The sequence below is a fragment of the Panulirus ornatus genome, chromosome 56, assembly GCF_036320965.1.
Source record: "Panulirus ornatus isolate Po-2019 chromosome 56, ASM3632096v1, whole genome shotgun sequence".
In the NCBI taxonomy this organism is placed as follows: domain Eukaryota; kingdom Metazoa; phylum Arthropoda; class Malacostraca; order Decapoda; family Palinuridae; genus Panulirus; species Panulirus ornatus.
Window position 1 is genome coordinate 4613040 of NC_092279.1, and position 20619 is coordinate 4633658.

Here is a 20619-nt window from a genome sequence, read left to right on the forward strand (position 1 = left end):
GTAGAGTAAGAGTGGTGCTGACAATATAACAGTACGAATAGATAACTGTAAATAGATTGTTGACCATAGGTTGATGTGATATCTGTCCGGCAAGATTGCAATCACACTAGGCTTTCTAAAAGCAGTAACTCGTCACTTTGGGTAACTAAAGCAGTAACTACATAACTGACCAACTTCAGTTTTTATGTTTTTTTAAGTGTCCTTGTTTACAACTGCAATTTTATGAATGATGCTTTTATGGATTTTCAACAAAATCTTGTCATTTTTTAAACATTTTAATGACCTTGTTGAATTGCAAAACTGATAATCTCCTTTTTTTATGTTTCAGGTTTGATCCATTCCAAGTTTTTGAAGTAAGTATAAAATTGCTTCGTAATATATATATATATATATATATATATATATATATATATATATATATATATATATATATATATAATAAAAATAAAATAATTTATATATATATATATTTTTTTTTTTTCCGCTGTCTCCCGCGTTTGCGAGGTAGCGCAAGGAAATAGACGAAAGAAATAGCCCAACCCACCCCCATACACATGTATATACATACGTCCACACACGCAAATATACATACCTACACAGCTTTCCATGGTTTACCCCAGACGCTTCACATGCCCTGATTCAATCCACTGACACCACGTCAACCCCGGTATACCACATCGATCCAGTTCACTCTATTCCTTGCCCTCCTTTCACCCTCCTGCATGTTCAGGCCCCGATCACACAAAATCTTTTTCACTCCATCTTTCCACCTCCAATTTGGTCTCCCACTTCTCGTTCCCTCCACCTCCGACACATATATCCTCTTGGTCAATCTTTCCTCACTCATTCTCTCCATGTGCCCAAACCATTTCAGAACACCCTCTTCTGCTCTCTCAACCACGCTCTTTTTATTTCCACACATCTCTCTTACCCTTACGTTACTTACTCGATCAAACCACCTCACACCACACATTGTTCTCAAACATCTCCTTTCCAGCACATCCATCCTCCTGCGCACAACTCTATCCATAGCCCACGCCTCGCAACCATACAACATTGTTGGAACCACTATTCCTTCAAACATACCCATTTTTGCTTTCCGAGATAATGTTCTCGACTTCCACACATTCTTCAAGGCTCCCAGGATTTTCGCTCCCTCCCCCACCCTATGATCCACTTCCACTTCCGCTTCTTTTGCTCCATTCAAACTTACCTCCCAATTAACTTGACCCTCAACCCTACTGTACCTAATTACCTTGCTCTTATTCACATTTACTCTTAACTTTCTTCTTTCACACACTCTACCAAACTCAGTCACCAGCTTCTTCAGTTTCTCACATGAATCAGCCACCAGCGCTGTATCATCAGCGAACAACAACTTACTTCCCAAGCTCCCCCATCCCCAACAGACTTCATACTTGCCCCTCTTTCCAAAACTCTTACATTCATCTCCCTAACAACCCCATCCATAAACAAATTAAACAACCATGGAGACATCACACACACCCCTGCCGCAAACCTACATTCACTGAGAACCAATCACTTTCCTCTCTTCCTACACGTACACATGCCTTACACCCTCGATAAAAACTTTTCACTGCTTCTAACAGCTTGCCTCCCACACCATATATTCTTAATACCTTCCACAGAGCATCTCTATCAACTCTATCATATGCCTTCTCCAGATCCATAAATGCTACATACAAATCCATTTGCTTTTCTAAGTATTTCTCACATACATTCTTCAAAGCAAACACCTGATCCACACATCCTCTACCACTTCTGAAACCACGCTGCTCTTCCCCAAGCTGATGCTCTGTATATATATATATATATTTTTTTTTTTTTTTTTTTTTTTTCATACTATTCGCCATTTCCCGCGATAGCGAGGTAGCGTTATGAACAGAGGACTGGGCCTTTGAGGGAATATCCTCACCTGGCCCTCTTCTCTGTTCCTTCTTTTGGAAAATTAAAAAAAAAAAAAATGAGAGGGGAGGATTTCCAGCCCCCCGCTCCCTTCCCTTTTAGTCGCCTTCTACGACACGCAGGGAATACGTGGGAAGTATTCTTTCTCCCCTATCCCCAGGGAATATATATATATATATATATATATATATATATATATATATATATATATATATATATATATACTTATATCCACAAATATTATTACAATTACTAATAATATACAATCCCAGTAGCAGGAAAAGATGTGGGGAACGGAGCTGCTTCATACAAACATTCTATCATTATACATAAGTATACATAATGTGTCCCTATGGAGAGGAAAATGTACGTGATCACATTCTGCTGTCCTTTAAATGAGTACTGGTTTATCTGTGCTTATATAGATTAAACAGTAAGGCCAGTGGTATATGAAGGATCTGGTGATCCTAGAGGCCAAATTATTCTTGTACTCCAAACCATGGGTGATTAATGAAAATGTGGTGAGATACACAGAATATATATAAAGATATCAATCAATTGACAAATGTGGCAAAAAAAAATATCTGCGAGTACTGTAATGCAATACGCTTGATGGCAACTCTAAGAGACTGGGTGGGCTGGAGATCTATTAAAAGAAAGATAACTAACTCAAGAGGAGTCGGATGTCCTCAATTCTAAGTGTCCCTCAAAGCATCAGGACCCGCATATATATATATATATATATATATACACGAGTACGTGTAGGAAGAGAGGAAAGTGATTGGTTCTCAGTGAATGTAGGTTTGCGGCAGGGGTGTGTGATGTCTCCATGGTTGTTTAATTTGTTTATGGATGGGGTTGTTAGGGAGGTGAAAGCAAGAGTTTTGGAAAAAGGGGCAAGTATGAAGTCTGTTGGGGATGAGAGAGCTTGGGAAGTGAGTCAGTTGTTGTTCGCTGGTCATACAGCGCTGGTGGCTGATTCATGTGAGAAACTGCAGAAGCTGGTGACTGAGTTTGGTAAAGTGTGTGAAAGAAGAAAGTTAAGAGTAAATGTGAATAAGAGCAAGGTAATTAGGTACAGTAGGGTTGAGGGTCAAGTTAATTGGGAGGTAAGTTTGAATGGAGCAAAACTGGAGGAAGTAAAGTGTTTTAGATATCTGGGAGTGGATCTGGCAGTGGATGGAACCATGGAAGCGGAAGTGGATCATAGGGTGGAGGAGGGGGCGAAAATCCTGGGAGCCTTGAAGAATGTGTGGAAGTCGAGAGCATTATCTCGGAAAGCAAAAATGGGTATGTTTGAAGGAATAGTGGTTCCAACATTGTTGTATGGTTGCGAGGCGTGGGCTATGGATAGAGTTGTGCGCAGGAGGATGGATGTGCTGGAAATGAGATGTTTGAGGACAATGTGTGGTGTGAGGTGGTTTGATCGAGTAAGTAACGTAAGGGTAAGAGAGATGTGTGGAAATAAAAAGAGCGTGGTTGAGAGAGCAGAAGAGGGTGTTTTGAAATGGTTTGGGCACATGGAGAGAATGAGTGAGGAAAGATTGACCAAGAGGATATATGTGTCGGAAGTGGAGGGAACGAGGAGAAGTGGGAGACCAAATTGGAGGTGGAAAGATGGAGTGAAAAAGATTTTGTGTGATCGGGGCCTGAACATGCAGGAGGGTGAAAGGAGGGCAAGGAATAGAGTGAATTGGATCGATGTGGTATACCGGGGTTGACGTGGTGTCAGTGGATTGAATCAGGGCATGTGAAGCGTCTGGAGTAAACCATGGAAAGCTGTGTAGGTATGTATATTTGCGTGTGTGGACGTATGTATATACATGTGTATGGGGGTGGGTTGGGCCATTTCTTTCGTCTGTTTCCTTGCGCTACCTCGCAAACGCGGGAGACAGCGACAAAGCAAAAAAAAAAAAAAAAATATATATATATATATATATATATATATATATATATATATATATATATATATATATATTTTGCTTTGTCGCTGTATATATATATATATATATATATATATATATATATATATATATATATATATATTTTTTTTTTTTTTTTTTTTTTTTTTTTTTTCATACTTTGTCGCTGTCTCCCGCGTTTGCGAGGTAGCGCAAGGAAACAGACGAAAGAAATGGCCCAAACCCCCCCCCCCCCCCCCCCCCATACACATGTACATACGTCCACACACGCAAATATACATACCTACACAGCCTTCCATGGTTTACCCTAGACGCTTCACATGCCTTGATTCAATCCACTGACAGCACGTCAACCCCTGTATACCACATCGCTCCAATTCACTCTATTCCTTGCCCTCCTTTCACCCTCCTGCTTGTTCAGGCCCCGATCACACAAAATCTTTTTCACTCCATCTTTCCACCTCCAATTTGGTCTCCCTCTTCTCCTCGTTCCCTCCACCTCCGACACATATATCCTCTTGGTCAATCTTTCCTCACTCATTCTCTCCATGTGCCCAAACCATTTCAAAACACCCTCTTCTGCTCTCTCAACCACGCTCTTTTTATTTCCACACATCTCTCTTACCCTTACGTTACTTACTCGATCAAACCACCTCACACCACACATTGTCCTCAAACATCTCATTTCCAGCACATCCATCCTCCTGCGCACATCTCTATCCATAGCCCACGCCTCGCAACCATACAACATTGTTGGAACCACTATTCCTTCAAACATACCCATTTTTGCTTTCCGAGATAATGTTCTCGACTTCCACACATTTTTCAAGGCTCCCAAAATTTTCGCCCCCTCCCCCACCCTATGATCCACTTCCGCTTCCATGGTTCCATCCGCTGACAGATCCACTCCCAGATATCTAAAACACTTCACTTCCTCCAGTTTTTCTCCATTCAAACTCACCTCCCAATTGACTTGACCCTCACCCCTACTGTACCTAATAACCTTGCTCTTATTCACATTTACTCTTAACTTTCTTCTTCCACACACTTTACCAAACTCAGTCACCAGCTTCTGCAGTTTCTCACATGAATCAGCCACCAGCGCTGTATCATCAGCGAACAACAACTGACTCACTTCCCAAGCTCTCTCATCCCCAACAGACTTCATACTTGCCCCTCTTTCCAGGACTCTTGCATTTACCTCCCTAACAACCCCATCCATAAACAAATTAAACAACCATGGAGACATCACACACCCCTGCCGCAAACCTACATTCACTGAGAACCAATCACTTTCCTCTCTTCCTACACGTACACATGCCTTACATCCTCGATAAAAACTTTTCACTGCTTCTAACAACTTTCCTCCCACACCATATATTCTTAATACCTTCCACAGAGCATCTCTATCAACTCTATCATATGCCTTCTCCAGATCCATAAATGCTACATACAAATCCATTTGCTTTTCTAAGTATTTCTCACATACATTCTTCAAAGCAAACACCTGATCCACACATCCTCTACCACTTCTGAAACCACACTGCTCTTCCCCAATCTGATGCTCTGTACATGCCTTCACCCTCTCAATCAATACCCTCCCATATAATTTACCAGGAATACTCAACAAACTTATACCTCTGTAATTTGAGCACTCACTCTTATCCCCTTTGCCTTTGTACAATGGCACTATGTACGCATTCCGCCAATCCTCAGGCACCTCACCATGAGTCATACATACATATATATATATATATATATATATATATATATATATATATATATATATATATATATATATATATATATATATATATATTTTTTTTTTTTTTTTTTTTTTTTTTTTTTTCATACTATTCGCCATTTCCCGCGTTTGCGAGGTAGCGTTAAGAACAGAGTACTGGGCCTTAGAGGGAAAATCCTCACCTGGCCTCCTTCTCTGTTCCTTCTTTTGGAAAATTAAAAAAAAAACGAGAGGGGAGGATTTCCAGCCACCCGCTCCCTCCCCTTTTAGTCGCCTTCTACGACACGGAGGGAATACGTGGGAAGTATTCTTTCTCCCCTATCCCAGGGATATATATATATATATATATATATATATATATATATATATATATATATATATATATATATATATAGGTACAGTAGGGTTGAGGGTCAAGTCAATTGGGAGGTAAGTTTGAATGGAGAAAAACTGGAGGAAGTAAAGTGTTTTAGATATCTGGGAGTGGATCTGGCAGCGGATGGAACCATGGAAGCGGAAGTGGATCATAGGGTGGGGGAGGGGGCGAAAATCTTGGGAGCCTTGAAGAATGTGTGGAAGTCGAGAACATTATCTCGGAAAGCAAAAATGGGTATGTTTGAAGGAATAGTGGTTCCAACAATGTTGTATGGTTGCGAGGCGTGGGCTATGGATAGAGTTGTTCGCAGGAGGATGGATGTGCTGGAAATGAGATTTTGAGGACAATGTGTGGTGTGAGGTGGTTTCATCGAATAAGTAACGTAAGGGTAAGAGAGATGTGTGGAAATAAAAAGAGCGTGGTTGAGAAAGCAGAAGAGGGTGTTTTGAAATGGTTTGGGCACATGGAGAGAATGAGTAAGGAAAGATTGACCAAGAGGATATATGTGTCGGAGGTGGAGGGAACGAGAAGTGGGAGACCAAATTGGAGGTGGAAAGATGGAGTGAAAAAGATTTTGTGTGATCGGGGCCTGAACATGCAGGAGGGTGAAAGGAGGGCAAGGAATAGAGTGGATTGGATTGATGTGGTGTACCGGGGTTGACGTGCTGTCAGTGGATTGAATCAGGGCATGTGAAGCATCTGGGGTAAACCATGGAAAGCTGTGTAGGTATGCATATTTGCGTGTGTGGACGTATGTATATACATTTGTATGGGGTGGGTTGGGCCATTTCTTTCGTCTGTTTCCTTGCGTTACCTCGCAAACGCGGGAGACAGCGGCAAAAAAAAAAATAATATATATATATATATATATATATATATATATATATATATATATATATATATATATATATATATATATATATATACAGAAGCCCCGTGCCTACCATGCCTTTGAGCTTGAACATACAGTAATGTATACCCTTTGACCAACGGTGGCGCCTTGTTTTGAGTACCCACTGTATTCTGATACACCATTGAAAAAAAAAAAATCCCATGCCTTTGGCGGGCGTCATTGAGGCGTTGGCTATAATTGCGACTCATCCCGGCAAGCCATCACTCACTTCTTGGTAGAGGGAAGAAGAGGGTCATACTTGGACGATGTTGTTGTTAAGAAGATTGGAGGCTCAATGCAGTTCTTTGTAAGGCTACTTGTAGCTGCTCTCTGGTAGTACGGGGCAAGGCATCAGCTGAGGGCGATGTATTGCAGGCATATCATTACAGCTTTGTACATAATTTGGCTGTACCTTTTTAGACTAAACATGTATTTTTTTTTAAAGTACGACATGCTTGTTTTCTATTCCTGAAATATTCATTTTAGGACTTTAGGTATGTTTCTCAAGTGGTACTCTACCCCCTAACCTCCCATTTTCCATCGGCCCCATACCTTCCCAGTCGCAGTTTTGCCAACCGAGCATTCATCCAGGAACTTCTGTATTTATATTCACTTCATTATAATTATCCCAAAACTTCTTTGTGTATGGCTCGGTATATTACCCCAGGATTCCATTTTCTTCCTCGGGCTCCTTATGCCTAAGGTTGCACAACAATCTGTAGCCAGAATGAATTACAACTGCATTTTATAAGGACGAGTTAAACAAAATTCTTTCCTTCCCTCCGTCGCCCTCTGCACTTTTATCTACCCAGGATTTTTCCCCACCTTTGTAAGTTCGTAAGAAAGAAGAGCATTCTAACCCTCCCAGCTATCACCCTGTTGCTCTCACTTATGTTGCTTCAAAGTTTTTGAAATTCTCTTTAACAGGCTTTTTCTCAGACATTTGTAGTTTCATTCCCTTCTTTCTTGATCACCAATGGTAATTCAGACCTGTGCAGCATCTCAGAATGGGGAAGCAGTCTCCTTGTCAAATTCTGTAATGCTAAAGCAAGATTTGCCTTGGAAATGGTTTTAATTGTTTTTTAATTCACTCTGTTCTGTTTCAAAGCACTACACTTCATCTCTACAACAATGTAAACACATTTTACATAACCATGTCCTCCATTTAACCCTATCCAGGAAATCCTGCATAATTAAGTATCACAAAAAGCTTAGGGTGTGTGCAGTAGTTATTTTTCTTAAGCAGTTATTTCATATGTATGAGGGTTTTATTCACTCCAGCATGGAGTACTGCACTCATGATTGGGATGACTTTTCCTCATGTTTTCTTTCACTCAGAGTGGATTAAGAAGCCCTCTTTCTCATTAATTTTCCAAGCATCACCTCTCTTTTTATCCACCATAATGTTACTGTCCTTTTGCAGTTCTGCAGGAATTATTTGAGATGTTGCTTTTTGTAAACTGTTTCCATGTGTCTGTGCTGCAAAGACTTACTCTTGTGGCATGCATTTGGATGCTGCTTCCCATAGTTTCTGTGTGGATATAGGCCACATGAGGATTGACTGTCATATGTCCTATCCTTGAAGAGCAAAGCTGTGGAATTCTCTTCCATCTTCCTTTTTCTCTTCTTATGACATTTCAATATTTTGTTCCTCATACTCTCTTATCTTTTCACCTGAGATAGTCTTGATTAGGGCATGCATATACCATTCAGTTATTTAAAGAAAAAAAAAAAAGCAGTGAAAATATCCCATCTTTCATTGGCATGGATAACATATGCTAGGCAGGAGTTAGGGAGTTCACATACATAACTGGTAAGGTAGATAACATTTCTTTGGTCTCTTCTAGGTTGAACATGAGGCGTGTTTGGATCTCGAGATCAAGATTCTTCATGGAGAGTCTATTACTAAAGGCAGTTCTTTACAAGATTTCAGTGAGTATTCCTTGCTAGGAGAGAGAGGGAGATAAAAGATCCTGTAACTGTATAGCACATCTTGTTTGAGCAAAAAGATGACTCTAGGGATAAAAGCAGACCAAATAACTTAAAGGAAGTTAAGTAACCCATCTGGTTCCTAGCCAGCTGGAAAACTTTCAATCTGACAGATGTTCATTTGGGAGAAATTAACTTATTTTTGTAATACTTTTTTCTCATTCCATTTTGTTGTTTATAATAATTTTCTCTGTCATAAGTCTGTGGGCTTCAAAGTGATGAGTTTTATAATGATACAAACACCTGTGATATACCTTTTTGATGAACTTAATTTCAGTTGGTTATTTGGTCTGTAGGCCTCTCAGCTGCAAGGATCATTAAGGTCACTAATGTCAAGTTGTAACTACCAGTCAAAAAATCTTGAACCCCCTTCCTTGATGAAAACTTCATGATATATAGTTATTACTTTTTCTTTCCAAAAAAATGTCTAAGCTTCTTTCCATGCACCTCAAAGCTTTGGAAATCTATTCTCTCATATCTTTTCCCAATAACTAAGACCTGGCACATTTTAAAAGAGGTTTTTCACTTCCTCCAAAATTTGTAATTACTCTGTACAATTTTTCTTATCCTCCAAAATTTATATTTACTCTCTCTTGTTTCTTCTTTTCTCCTTTCATAAACCTTTCGGTATTTCAGTTAAGGCCTGGCCTTAATGTGGACTTTTGTCCGTGACTGGAGCCACTTTAAATGAAAAAAAATGGCATATTTATTTTGTTACATTAATCCCATACTACTGTATAATCATGACCATAAAGCTAGAATATAATTATAAGATCCTGCTAAGTTTTGTAATGGGGACTTTTTTTATTTTTGTAATCCCCTATTTGTGCAGTGTGGGAGAGGATTTTAATGCTCATGTCCCCATCTTTGGAGCAAATTCTAGTGCCAAACAACTTTTTTAAACTTTTGTATATTGCCAGCATTCAGAGTTTCATCATATAGGTTATTTCACTCGTCCACGACATTCCTCGGACACTAACAAAAGAGTTCTTATCCTCTTGAACAAGTATCTTGCATAGCTTGTTATTGTAGCCGTTGCTTGACTGTTTTTACAAATCATGAACTGGTATTGTATCTCATCAAACTGATTTTGAAACTTGAAAGTTTTAATCAAATTGCTTTTTACTCTTCTCTCTCCTCTGGTGAAGAAGTTCATCACCTCAAACCTCTCACAGTAACGCTTCTTTCTTTCATACTATTCGCCATTTCCCGCACTAGCGAGGTAGCGTTGAGAACAGAGGACTGGACCTTTGAGGGAATATCCTCACCTGGCCCTCTTCTCTGTTCCTTCTTTTGGGAAAAAAAAAAAACGAGAGGGGAAGATTTCCAGCCCCCCGCTCCCTTCCCTTTTAGTCGCCTTCTACGACACACAGGGAATATGTGGAAAGTATTCTTTCTCCCCTATCCCCAGGGATAAACACATCTATCTTAATTCAGTCACTGTCTCTGTTGCCTTTCTCCATTAGATTTTTGTTTCTCAAAGTGCAGGTATCAGTTTTGCCTACTATTTGTTTTAAATAGTTCCCTGAACATTTCCATATACATGTACTTAAATGCAGTTCTAATATTTGCCAGCAGACAGTTTGTATCCTTAACAATTTCCCTGAGATAGAGCTATGGCAACAGATATAGTCACCTTCCAAGTACTTCATACACAGAGATTTTGGTAGGTTATTTCCTGACATACTATGCAGAGGGATTATTCATAATTAGCAAGACTGGTGTATCATATTAGGAAAAATATAAATTCAAGAAGCCATTCAAATGACTGCCTGCTGAAAGAAGGCATTTACTGCTCTGAGGAATGATGTAGTATTTATCTTCTGGAAATGTGCCAATCATTATTAGAGGGAAGGCTGTTTGAAATTGTAATGGCAATGTCACCATGTGGTATAGACATTGTGGCAAATACACTAATGTTATCACAGTATACTCCCATCTTTTCAACAAAGAAAAAGGTGGGGGCTCAACAGACATTGATAGAAATTTCTTTTTACTTATATGTGGGAGCAAATGGGAGCAAATGAAGATGAGAGGACTACCATAGGGAGGAAATGTCATATACTTCCCTCTTCAGAGTGATGAAAGAAGTTAGAGCACCCTACCAGACTCAGTATGGCAAAGTAAATTAACCCCCCACAGTAACTTAGAAGGCAGACATGTGACATTCTTTGTTTATGCTATTAAAAGGGGACTAAATCACACAGAACAAATCAAATCTTTATAAGTGGCCTTCTGACCTGAGTCAGAAACAGTAATCTCAGCTTTCTCAGAAACTCGCATTAAAGATCATATGAACACTGAGGTACTGATCCTAAATTACAAACTGTGTATATGCAATAAGAGGAAAAGCAAGTGGAGGGGTTGGAGTGTATATTAAAGATTCTCTTATAACAATTGAGCTCCTGTATTCTCCTTATGGTACAATAGAAGCGTTACTTGTCAAGATTGAAAACCAGAACCTGGTGGCTAATTGTTAAGCCTTTAGATGCAAACTATAGGAATTTAGCAAATGAATAAGAAATATAGAAATCTGTCTTGTCTTTGATGTGCATACTGAATTGTGAAGAAGTATTGTAACTGTGAAGAAGATTTGGTTAAGTAAATGTTTGAGTGAGCTGTAAGGCACTATGTACCTTCATTCTCCCCATATGAATGAAAATAGAGATTGAGGTATATTCTATCTGCATACATGATCAAAAGTTTCAAGCAAGTAACTCTACCCTTTTTTCAGTGGATACTCCTGATCCATACGTGATTTTGAAAATCCCTGGATGTTCCAACTCGTCCAAACGAACCAGTCATGTGGATAACTGTACCAATCCTATCTGGGATGAGTCTTTCCACTTTTACTTAGATCCATCAAAAGAACACAACCTGAGTGAGTATTATTCTAATGATTGCCTATGTAATGGTGAAATAATTAGAAAGTAGAGATTGTGATATTTTACTTGTATTACGCTTTAAGTGTTGAGACCATAGATTTCTTAAAGTAATTTGACTCTCACAAAAAGCATTGTTATTTGTACCATATTAACATACTGAAAATTAGGCATTTAGTTTTTCACCTGTTTTTCTTTGGTAAACTGTTCATTGCAAGGGAAAATTTTGGCATTAATGATAAAGTGAAATGTCTGTGTTGTTTTCTGATCTTTTAATATTCAATCGATAAAGATCTCTTGCTCGTAGAATATGATTCCTGCCTTGTGAAATTCTTGGCATATGAAAGTTTCAAGATTCATTCTTTTGCAGAAGTGATATTGATGGATGCAAACTACACAATGGATGAAACTCTGGGAGACGATACATTTTGTATCAATGAGTTGACAAATGATGTTCCTTTGGAACACACATTTGTTTTTCCTGGTGGTTCCAAGGTTCACACGGTTCTTTTACTGCAGAAAAAGTAAGAAAATGAGTATTTTGTGATTCATGATACTAATGCTTGAAACCTGCAATTTCCCTAGATTTATTCTTATATTTATTTATCAGATATTTCAAGATATATGAGAAAAGTAGCACCATGCTTACATAACTCTTGTGTGTCACAAGTAAACCTAAACGTAAAACTGGATGAACAGACTCATGTGCTGCTTTTTCCTGATTTAGTTTGATGATAATGGTGTACATTGATTCTGCACATTTACTCTTAACCTTGTTCGTACAGTTGCGAAAGGTTCAGTATGCCATGCACATGCCCATTGTAGACTGCTCATTCGCCAGCATCTAAACAATTTACCCCTTGGGCTCCAGCCTGTATTAGAATATTTTGCACCTCTTACCTGTTTACAGTTTTCACAAAGAAAAGAATGTAGTTTTTGTAAATTTATTATCATCAAACAGAAATAAAGATATGTATGTAGGACAATGGGAAATGGAAGAGTAAGTGATTTATATACCTTTGTTTAACTGTGGTTGAAGAACTGAAGGTAGCATGTTGATGTTTGGCCAAGCATACAGTGTGGCACTTAGTAGTGTGAGGATGGAGGAGGGGGCCAGTGGGTGGGTAAATTATGTGAGGCTCCCTATAGTATATACTCAATAGATGCAACATATAAAATTATGCCTTCCAAGGTAGTTGAATTGGACAGATCAGTGTTTCTGGACTACAGTTTCTGTAACAGTTCATTACAAAAGCAACAAGCATTGGGGAATAGCTCCAAGTATGGGAAAATGTCCCTGTTCAGTAATGACTAGAAGCTAGGTTTTGCAGTTGCAAATAATTACACTCCAGTACATTTTCTAAGCTCAAACTTCAGAAAGGCATGTCAACCAGGTACATCTGTAACACCTTCAGCCTTTCTACAATGCACATACTTGTAGAGTACATGCAACCTCTCCAGCAACTTGTGGGAAGGGTCAGTGACTTTCTCTTTCACTAAGTATTTTTCACACATATCCTCTACTATTCCTGAAACCACATTGTTCTGTTCTGCACTAAATCTCACCCAGTATTTCTTCACACAAGTTTCTCTTCCAAGCTCACTTACTCTCACCACTCTCTTCTCACCAATAAAGTTTCATCTTTTCTGAAAACTTCAACAAATCTTCAGTCTTGCCTCCACAAGGTAGTAATCACACATCCCACATGCTGCCCCTCTCAGTACATCCGCATCCAAAAGTGTTTTACTTCTTATCAGTTTATATGTAATATAGTAATGCCCACTGACCATCTTTCCTCCTGAGATACATAAACTTGTGTATGTCCCTCTTTTTAAATAAGGCATTCCTTGTCTCCAGCTGTCGTTCAGCACACAACTCCACAAGCTGTTTACCATTTCCATTCTCTTTTACGAATACCCCATGCCCCCAGTTATACCTTCAACTGCCATAGTACTCACCTTCACACTCAAATCACCCTTCATTAGTAATTGGTCTCTTACATCATATACTCAGCTGTTCCCAAAACACTTGCCTCTCATGAACTATCTTCTCATGGCCAGGTGCATATGTGAATGTATAAAATCCTTCCAAAACATTTTCATATTTCTCCTAAATGTTTGCCATTGCTCCCTCATCTCGTCTTTCATATGCTTTGTTTTTCATCCCCAGCACCTGACTCTTTCCTTCTTGCTGCTTTCTCCTGTACACCTCCCAATCACTCACGTTCCTCCCCCACAGATACTACCTATATATGTCTTTCTGTTCTTCACCACATTTCTGAGTACCCTTTCTCAGATTTCTTCATACCACTCACTTAACCTTTACACATAAGCATTGCTCCACTAAATATTTTCAATCCCAAATTTTATTTACTTTCACCTTATGCCACCCCTTACTCAGTCTCTTTTAGAATCTCTACATGTAAGCCTTTTTATCCAGGCACACTCACTTTTGCCTCTCTTTTCCCCATCTGTCATTTCATCTTTTCCTATGGCAACTACATACTTTCACATGTGCCTTCAAGAAATTATCAAATCTGCCCCTGGCAGCCCCTTTCCACATGCATGCAAGAGTCTTCTTTGCAAACCTGTCAGAGTAATCCATTAGAACTCATTAAACCCCAGCCACACTCTTCTAAGTTTACTATACCAATGGAAGTACCTTTTTTAAGCCAGTTATTCCCAATCTCCAATCCTTTTTCAAAACACAGCTTAGTAAGTTGTTCACAATTTTCATTTACACTGGGTGCCCGTTGCCTCCCAATTATCCCCTCAACTAGGTAAGTTTCAGTTAAATATCAAGATTCATAGATGTAAGTGCATAGTATGTCACACCTAGACTAAATTTTGCTTGTGCATTTCAGCTTTAAGATTAAGATATTGAATCTTTATGCTCAGGAACATAATCCCCCGCATGAACTTGGTTTCAGTTACTCATTTAACTATAGATTGCTTAGCTATAGATTTTTCAGGAACATAACCCTGATTTGATGGGGCACCTTGCCTGCAACCATCAAAAACTTTAGGTAAACATATATAAGGAAGTGTTACTGGACTCAGCCTTCAGGAGGTTATGCAGCAGTTGAAAAGTCTAATTCAGTGGTATTGTTCATTGTCATTAGAAACATTGAAAATATTAGGTAGAAGTAGTAGTTGTGAACATTATGCAGGGGCTTTACATAGAAGTAGTAGGTTGGAACATTAGGTAGACACATGACGTAGGAACCTTTAGACACACTACACCAGAGTTGCCCTCTGCTAGTGGCTTGTTAAAGGTGAGGGACTAAAGGAAAGTTCACCGGTATGGAGGCTTTTTTTTGCCATGGCCACTCCTTTCCTTCTTGAAGGAGTTCCGAGAGGGAATGGGCATCTGAGGTGTAGATAGGTAGATAGCTAGTTATTAGACAAAAAGGTGCAGAAAAGGAGCACACTGTCTCATTAAGAAGTTTATCACTCCAAAGGAATCCATCATTTTCTTACTCCTTATTAAGTGCTGTATTGAAGTTGTATGAGCCCCATAAAAGGGGTCTTAAGGTTATATAACTAATTGATTAATATATTAAGGAGTTAGGAGTCTCCCTGCAAATGGCTGCACCTCAAGTGAAAAGTCATTTGCCTCATTGTCAATGGATGAGAAGTGCAGTTATTTCTGTCACATTGAAGGAGTCTGTTATTTCTCAATTCCTGCATGGAGTGCATCCTCAAAGCTGTGAGAACCCCATAAATAGGTTCCTGAGGTTGTAAAATAAACTATGTTTACTGAAAGAGGGAGTACATATAGGTATGAATAAACAATTTTTTTTCAGTAAAACACCAGACTTGCGTTTCTCTCTGGCGCTGTGTAAAGAAGAGAAGGAATTCCTCCAAATGCGCCGAAGGAAAGTCCTCGTAGCCATGCAGAAGTTATTGGGAACTAAGGCACCTGATACAGATAAACAGGTAAATGAGAAGTTTATTTTCTAATAAAGAAAACATTAGAATCAAATAGATAATATTTTGGTTGGTCAGTGATTTAGATTTCCCAAGAAAGCATTACTGTAGGAGGAGTACAAGATGTCTTTCTTCATCAACTTTTGTCTTGCATTTTCATACATTTATATTACATTCCCCATTTGCTGGTCTGCCACAAAGTCTCATGCTGTACAGCAGTGATTTCTAGTGTGAGTAGTGCTGTCCTCCACTGGGCATTTTTGAAATTGAGGTGGGTGGTAGATGCTAGAGAGCACTCAGAAAATTTGGTTGAGCTTGATTTGAAAATATTTTACCTGTAAAGAAGCATTAATTGTTTCCAGAACACTTACACATCAGCTTTCCATCCGTTAACCTTAGTACAATATGAAACTGACAGCTTGGTGGCCATAGCTGTTTCTGTTGCTGTATGTTTAAATTTTGTTTCAAAATAAATCTTGTAATATTATTTAACAATATGAATGTTTGAAAAATATGAAATTCTAGTCTTCATATTTTGTGAATAAAGCAATAACATGATCAAATGGAAATTATCACCTAGGAGAAGAGGCATTGGTACTGGGCAACCAACTTTTGAGAAGACTGCCAAATTGAGTAGTTTTAGGTTTAGATAATCAAGTGAGTAAAATAATTTGCTATTTACCCCATTCTTGTGAGATGATGGCACAATGTTGGGGGAGGGGATGCATTTTAGGGAATTATATAAAGGCTTTCAGCAGAGGACATTATTGATGTAAGATTTATTTGAATTTATATGAGGGCAGCATCATCCATCATTGTTTCATAAAATGGGTACTGGGTTCTCTGAGAAAAGGTGGGAACCACTGCTGTACAGGATTCTCCCAGAGATGGTAATTTCATTCTCATTATTTTTACTATTATTAGTATTGTATTTTTATTATTGTTGTTATACCTAATCGCTGTTTCCCATGTCATCAAGGTAGCGCCAGGAAACAGACAAAGAATGGCCCATCCACTCATTTACACATATATATACATACATGCACATATACATATATGCACACTTTTGTGCATTTGATAGCAGAAGATTCAATGATCTTTCTCGTAAAGGAATTACTTTTAATGTCTGAATTAATTTTACTCCAGTCAGTACAATGGTCATAATTTTTAACATCATTAAACAAAACATTTGATTCTTGTCCTGTTCTTATACTATGTTTATGTTGCTTAAGTCCAACATAAAAATCCTTACCAGTTTGCCCAACATAAAACATATTACAGCTTTTACAAAGGATTCTGTAAACACAGCCTGCAGAATTTTCTGACGAGTTTTTGATTAAGATATTCTCTATAGTATTGTTACTGCTAAGGGCTACATTTACATTAAACTATTTAAGCAACCTGTGAAGTAATGTAAAATTATCACTAAAAGGGAAACTAAAAGATACTTGGTGTCAAGAGGAGGTTTGGGTTTAACTCTATAAAATTATTTTTTTGCCTACTTAAGAGATTTATCAGTGAAAGACCTAGGATACTTTAACTTCGATCTAATAGACTGTATCTTCTCAAACTTATCATCAATAAATTCCTGACTTCATATATGTAATGCCTTAAGGAACATCAACTGGAATGATGATAGTTTAACTCTGTCATGTTTTATTTTCCTCATGGATATCGGAAGATAAATACATATGTACATATCCATACTTGCTTGCCTTCATCCATTCCTGGCACCACCCTACCTCACATGTAAAGGCATCGCCACCCTCTGCGTCAGTGAGGTAGTGCCAGGAAACAGACGAAAAAAGGCCACATCCACTTGCACTCATTCTGTAGCTGTCTTGTGTAATGCACCAAAACCACAGCTCCCAATCGACATCCAGGCCCCTCAGACTTTTCCATGGTTTCCCTGGATGTTTTACATATCAAATTAATAAATGCCACACACAAATCCTTCTGTTTCTCAAAGTATTTTTCACACATTCTTTAAAGCAAATCCTGATCCACACATCCTTTCCCACTTCTGAAACTGCATTATTTCTCCCAGTCTGATGCTCTGTACATGCCTTCATCATCAGTAACCACTGTGCCATACAACTTACCAAGTACACTCAATAAACATATACCTCCGTAGTTTAACATCATTTATGTTTATTGAGTTAAGCCAGTATTAGAATTTTCATAAATTTTATGAGTTTTCATGTTAAAGCACTGTTTTGTTTATGCCACTTCTGAAAACACTTACAAGATAGATTAGTTTTACAAAATTTTTTGCTTTATCCTTACCTTGCAGAGTTATTCATATGTTAATACATCCCTTCCAGGTTCCTATTATTGGTGTTCTTGGGTCTGGTGGTGGCTTCCGTGCTATGACATGTCTCAGCGGTGCAATTAAGGCTCTACACGAGTCTCACATTATTGACTGTGTTACTTATATCTCAGGGCTTTCAGGTTCATCATGGTAAGTGTTTGCTACGTTATTCATATATTCATATCTGTGTGGTAAATCGATCTTATTTTACAGCTACTTATGTGATGTTTTGATAGTTTCTTTTTATCTAAACTTTACTGTTTTGATTGGATGACTACTTTGGGAGGTAGTAAAAAAATTAGCATATGAAGGTTTTTCATTTTATATCACCCTATCACTCAAAAAGGTTCATTACTACGCCTGGGAAGTGTTGGCTGGAGTTTCCAGGGTTTATCACTATCATGTGAAATTTTATCGTAAATAGCAGTTTCTCATAAGGTTATCACCTCACAAGGTGAGACCCAGGCTAATAACATATAACAGTTTTTCCTATCTGCCTTACTTTTATCTTTATCTCTACTTGGATTTACATGCATTAGATCAATTGCACATTGCCTGTTGGCATGCTCACTCATAAGCATCCTCTGCTTATGTCAAGGGTGCTAAAGTGAACATAGGCTTACACATAAGTTGATTTGTCGTATGAGATGATCATCAGATGTTCTTGGCCTCCACCTGCAAGATGTTTCACTGCGAGTTAAATTTTTCTTTGATGAGGGTATATCATTGGGAGTACAGTCTCATCAAAGAACTTCTTACTCAAAAGTTCACTTTCCCTGCTACTGGAAGTAATACAATCTTGGGCTGCAGGAGCCTTTCAAAAGAGGTCATGGGTCATGCCAGGACTCTTCTCATAAATATTGGTCCTGGTGGAATCATAAGTAAGATAAATGAATAAATGGAAAGATAGATGAGCATCACTACACCACCTTTACACAATCAAAATAACATTATTCCTCACAAACAGAAATCATTCCTCTAGTATCTTCATCTGAAGTGCCCCTCAAGGAATTTATGCAGTGGGTGGATTTCCTGCTTCTAGATGGTCAGAAAGCATTTTGCTCCACACTGAAAAGGATTGATTATTGGAAATGAGTAGAGGTCTTCTTTGGGTTGTTACAGGGTTCTCTTCTGGAAGGGTTGGAATCCAACCAGAACATGTTTGTGATGTTGCCATGGTTATGATGGGAGTAACAAGTGAGGAGGATTGCATCAACATGACATACTACAATATTAGCCTAATCCTGAGTAGATGGATAGTAATGAGGATAGGACAGAGTGAAAGAAAGCCAAGATATGAATATTAATGAGTATGAAATATGCTGCAGGAATCTGTGTACGTAGAGACCTTGGAGATGACTTTGTCCCTAACCTGTTGCCAGAGCCCTAACTGTAGGAAATTAGTAAACTGTCTCCTGGTAGAATTGCCTTCAAGTACGTGGATGAGGAAATATTCAGCAAACTTCGCATCCTCCATTAGGTCAAAACTAGATTAAATCCAAGGCAAAGTCACCCGTGTCCAATGAATGAATGTGGGCTAGAGGTTGCCAAGTCCCAACTCATGTGAGCATCAGGATATCATGGGCACAGACATTTGCTGTCTGGCTTTTGAGTTATTTGAACAAGTACCTGCTGGCTTCATGGATTTCTATGGTTGGAAGGAATGAATCCTAATGGATATGCCTCATTTGGGGGATGAATTGGTGTTTTAACCCTCCTGTAAGTGCTCTTTCATGTGCTCACAGAGCTCTGCCAGTATTAGAGAAATGGCTTTTAATTTTTCGTCCATTAACCCATTATCCATATGTTGTCAGTTCATCCATTTTTGGGAGTGACACTTTAATCTGCAACTTAACTTTGGTCCTAACATGAAACTTTAAATCAGAATTAAATTGCATATGTCGCTTAACTCTAGTTAAGATTTTGCTGAAGTTAGACCCTTGTACAAAATTAACCTGGTACTTAACCTGGTTTATAACTTCATAAAAGTTCTTTCTAAAAAAAAAACCAGCGAGGCCTCTATGGGGACTTACATCTTTAGACTGAAGCCTGTCATAAAAACGAGTTACTCAAGAGATTTTTTTCTCTAGCTGGTAATTTTTACTTCATCTCAATGAAGTGGAGGAAAACTATTCCATTACCCTCAGTGTCCACATCCCTGTCTGCATGCATGTATGCTTCTGTACCCACTGTAAAGTTTTATATCGAAGTTCATTGTCAGCCACTATCTGATATACAGTCATGTACCTTCATATGTAGGTGCATATTGATGAGTTTTTCTGCATTCAAACAAAAGTAGATTACCCTTATTTACATTTCATACCTCAGAATTCACCCGTGCTTGGAACAGATTATTCTCTTTATCTCAAAATAATTTTCAACCAAAGTTTAACTCGTAAATATCTTTTTCAGGTTCATCTCAACCCTCTATGCCCATGATATGTTCCCCAATGTTACACATGCTGAAATCCAAAAGGAACTTCGCGAGTCTGTAACTAAGGATTGGAAGTGGCAACTTTTCAATGCCCCAACATATGTGGCTAGCATGATTGCAAAATACAAGCAGGGACAACCTGTTTCCTTCACAGACTTCTTTGGTCATCTCCTTGGGGATGTTCTTCTAAAAGGGGTAATGAAATATTTTAAG

At 38.5% G+C, this 20619-nt stretch overlaps 1 protein-coding gene across 6 annotated transcripts in view; it reads left to right on the forward strand.

Moving 5' to 3' along the window:
* LOC139765849 (cytosolic phospholipase A2-like) overlaps positions 1-20619 on the forward strand; it is a 144508-nt gene that overhangs the window by 104251 nt on the left and 19638 nt on the right. For 5 of the 6 annotated variants that reach the window (XM_071693690.1, XM_071693691.1, XM_071693689.1 and 2 more), the window contains 7 exons: positions 329-353; positions 8708-8792; positions 11584-11730; positions 12102-12255; positions 15538-15670; positions 17986-18122; positions 20385-20601. In XM_071693690.1, coding sequence (XP_071549791.1) covers positions 329-353; positions 8708-8792; positions 11584-11730; positions 12102-12255; positions 15538-15670; positions 17986-18122; positions 20385-20601 — 898 coding nt within the window. Of the gene's footprint in view, positions 1-328; positions 354-7140; positions 7168-8707; positions 8793-11583; positions 11731-12101; positions 12256-15537; positions 15671-17985; positions 18123-20384; positions 20602-20619 lie in introns of those variants that run through there. The other variant, XM_071693692.1, reaches the window with a different exon arrangement.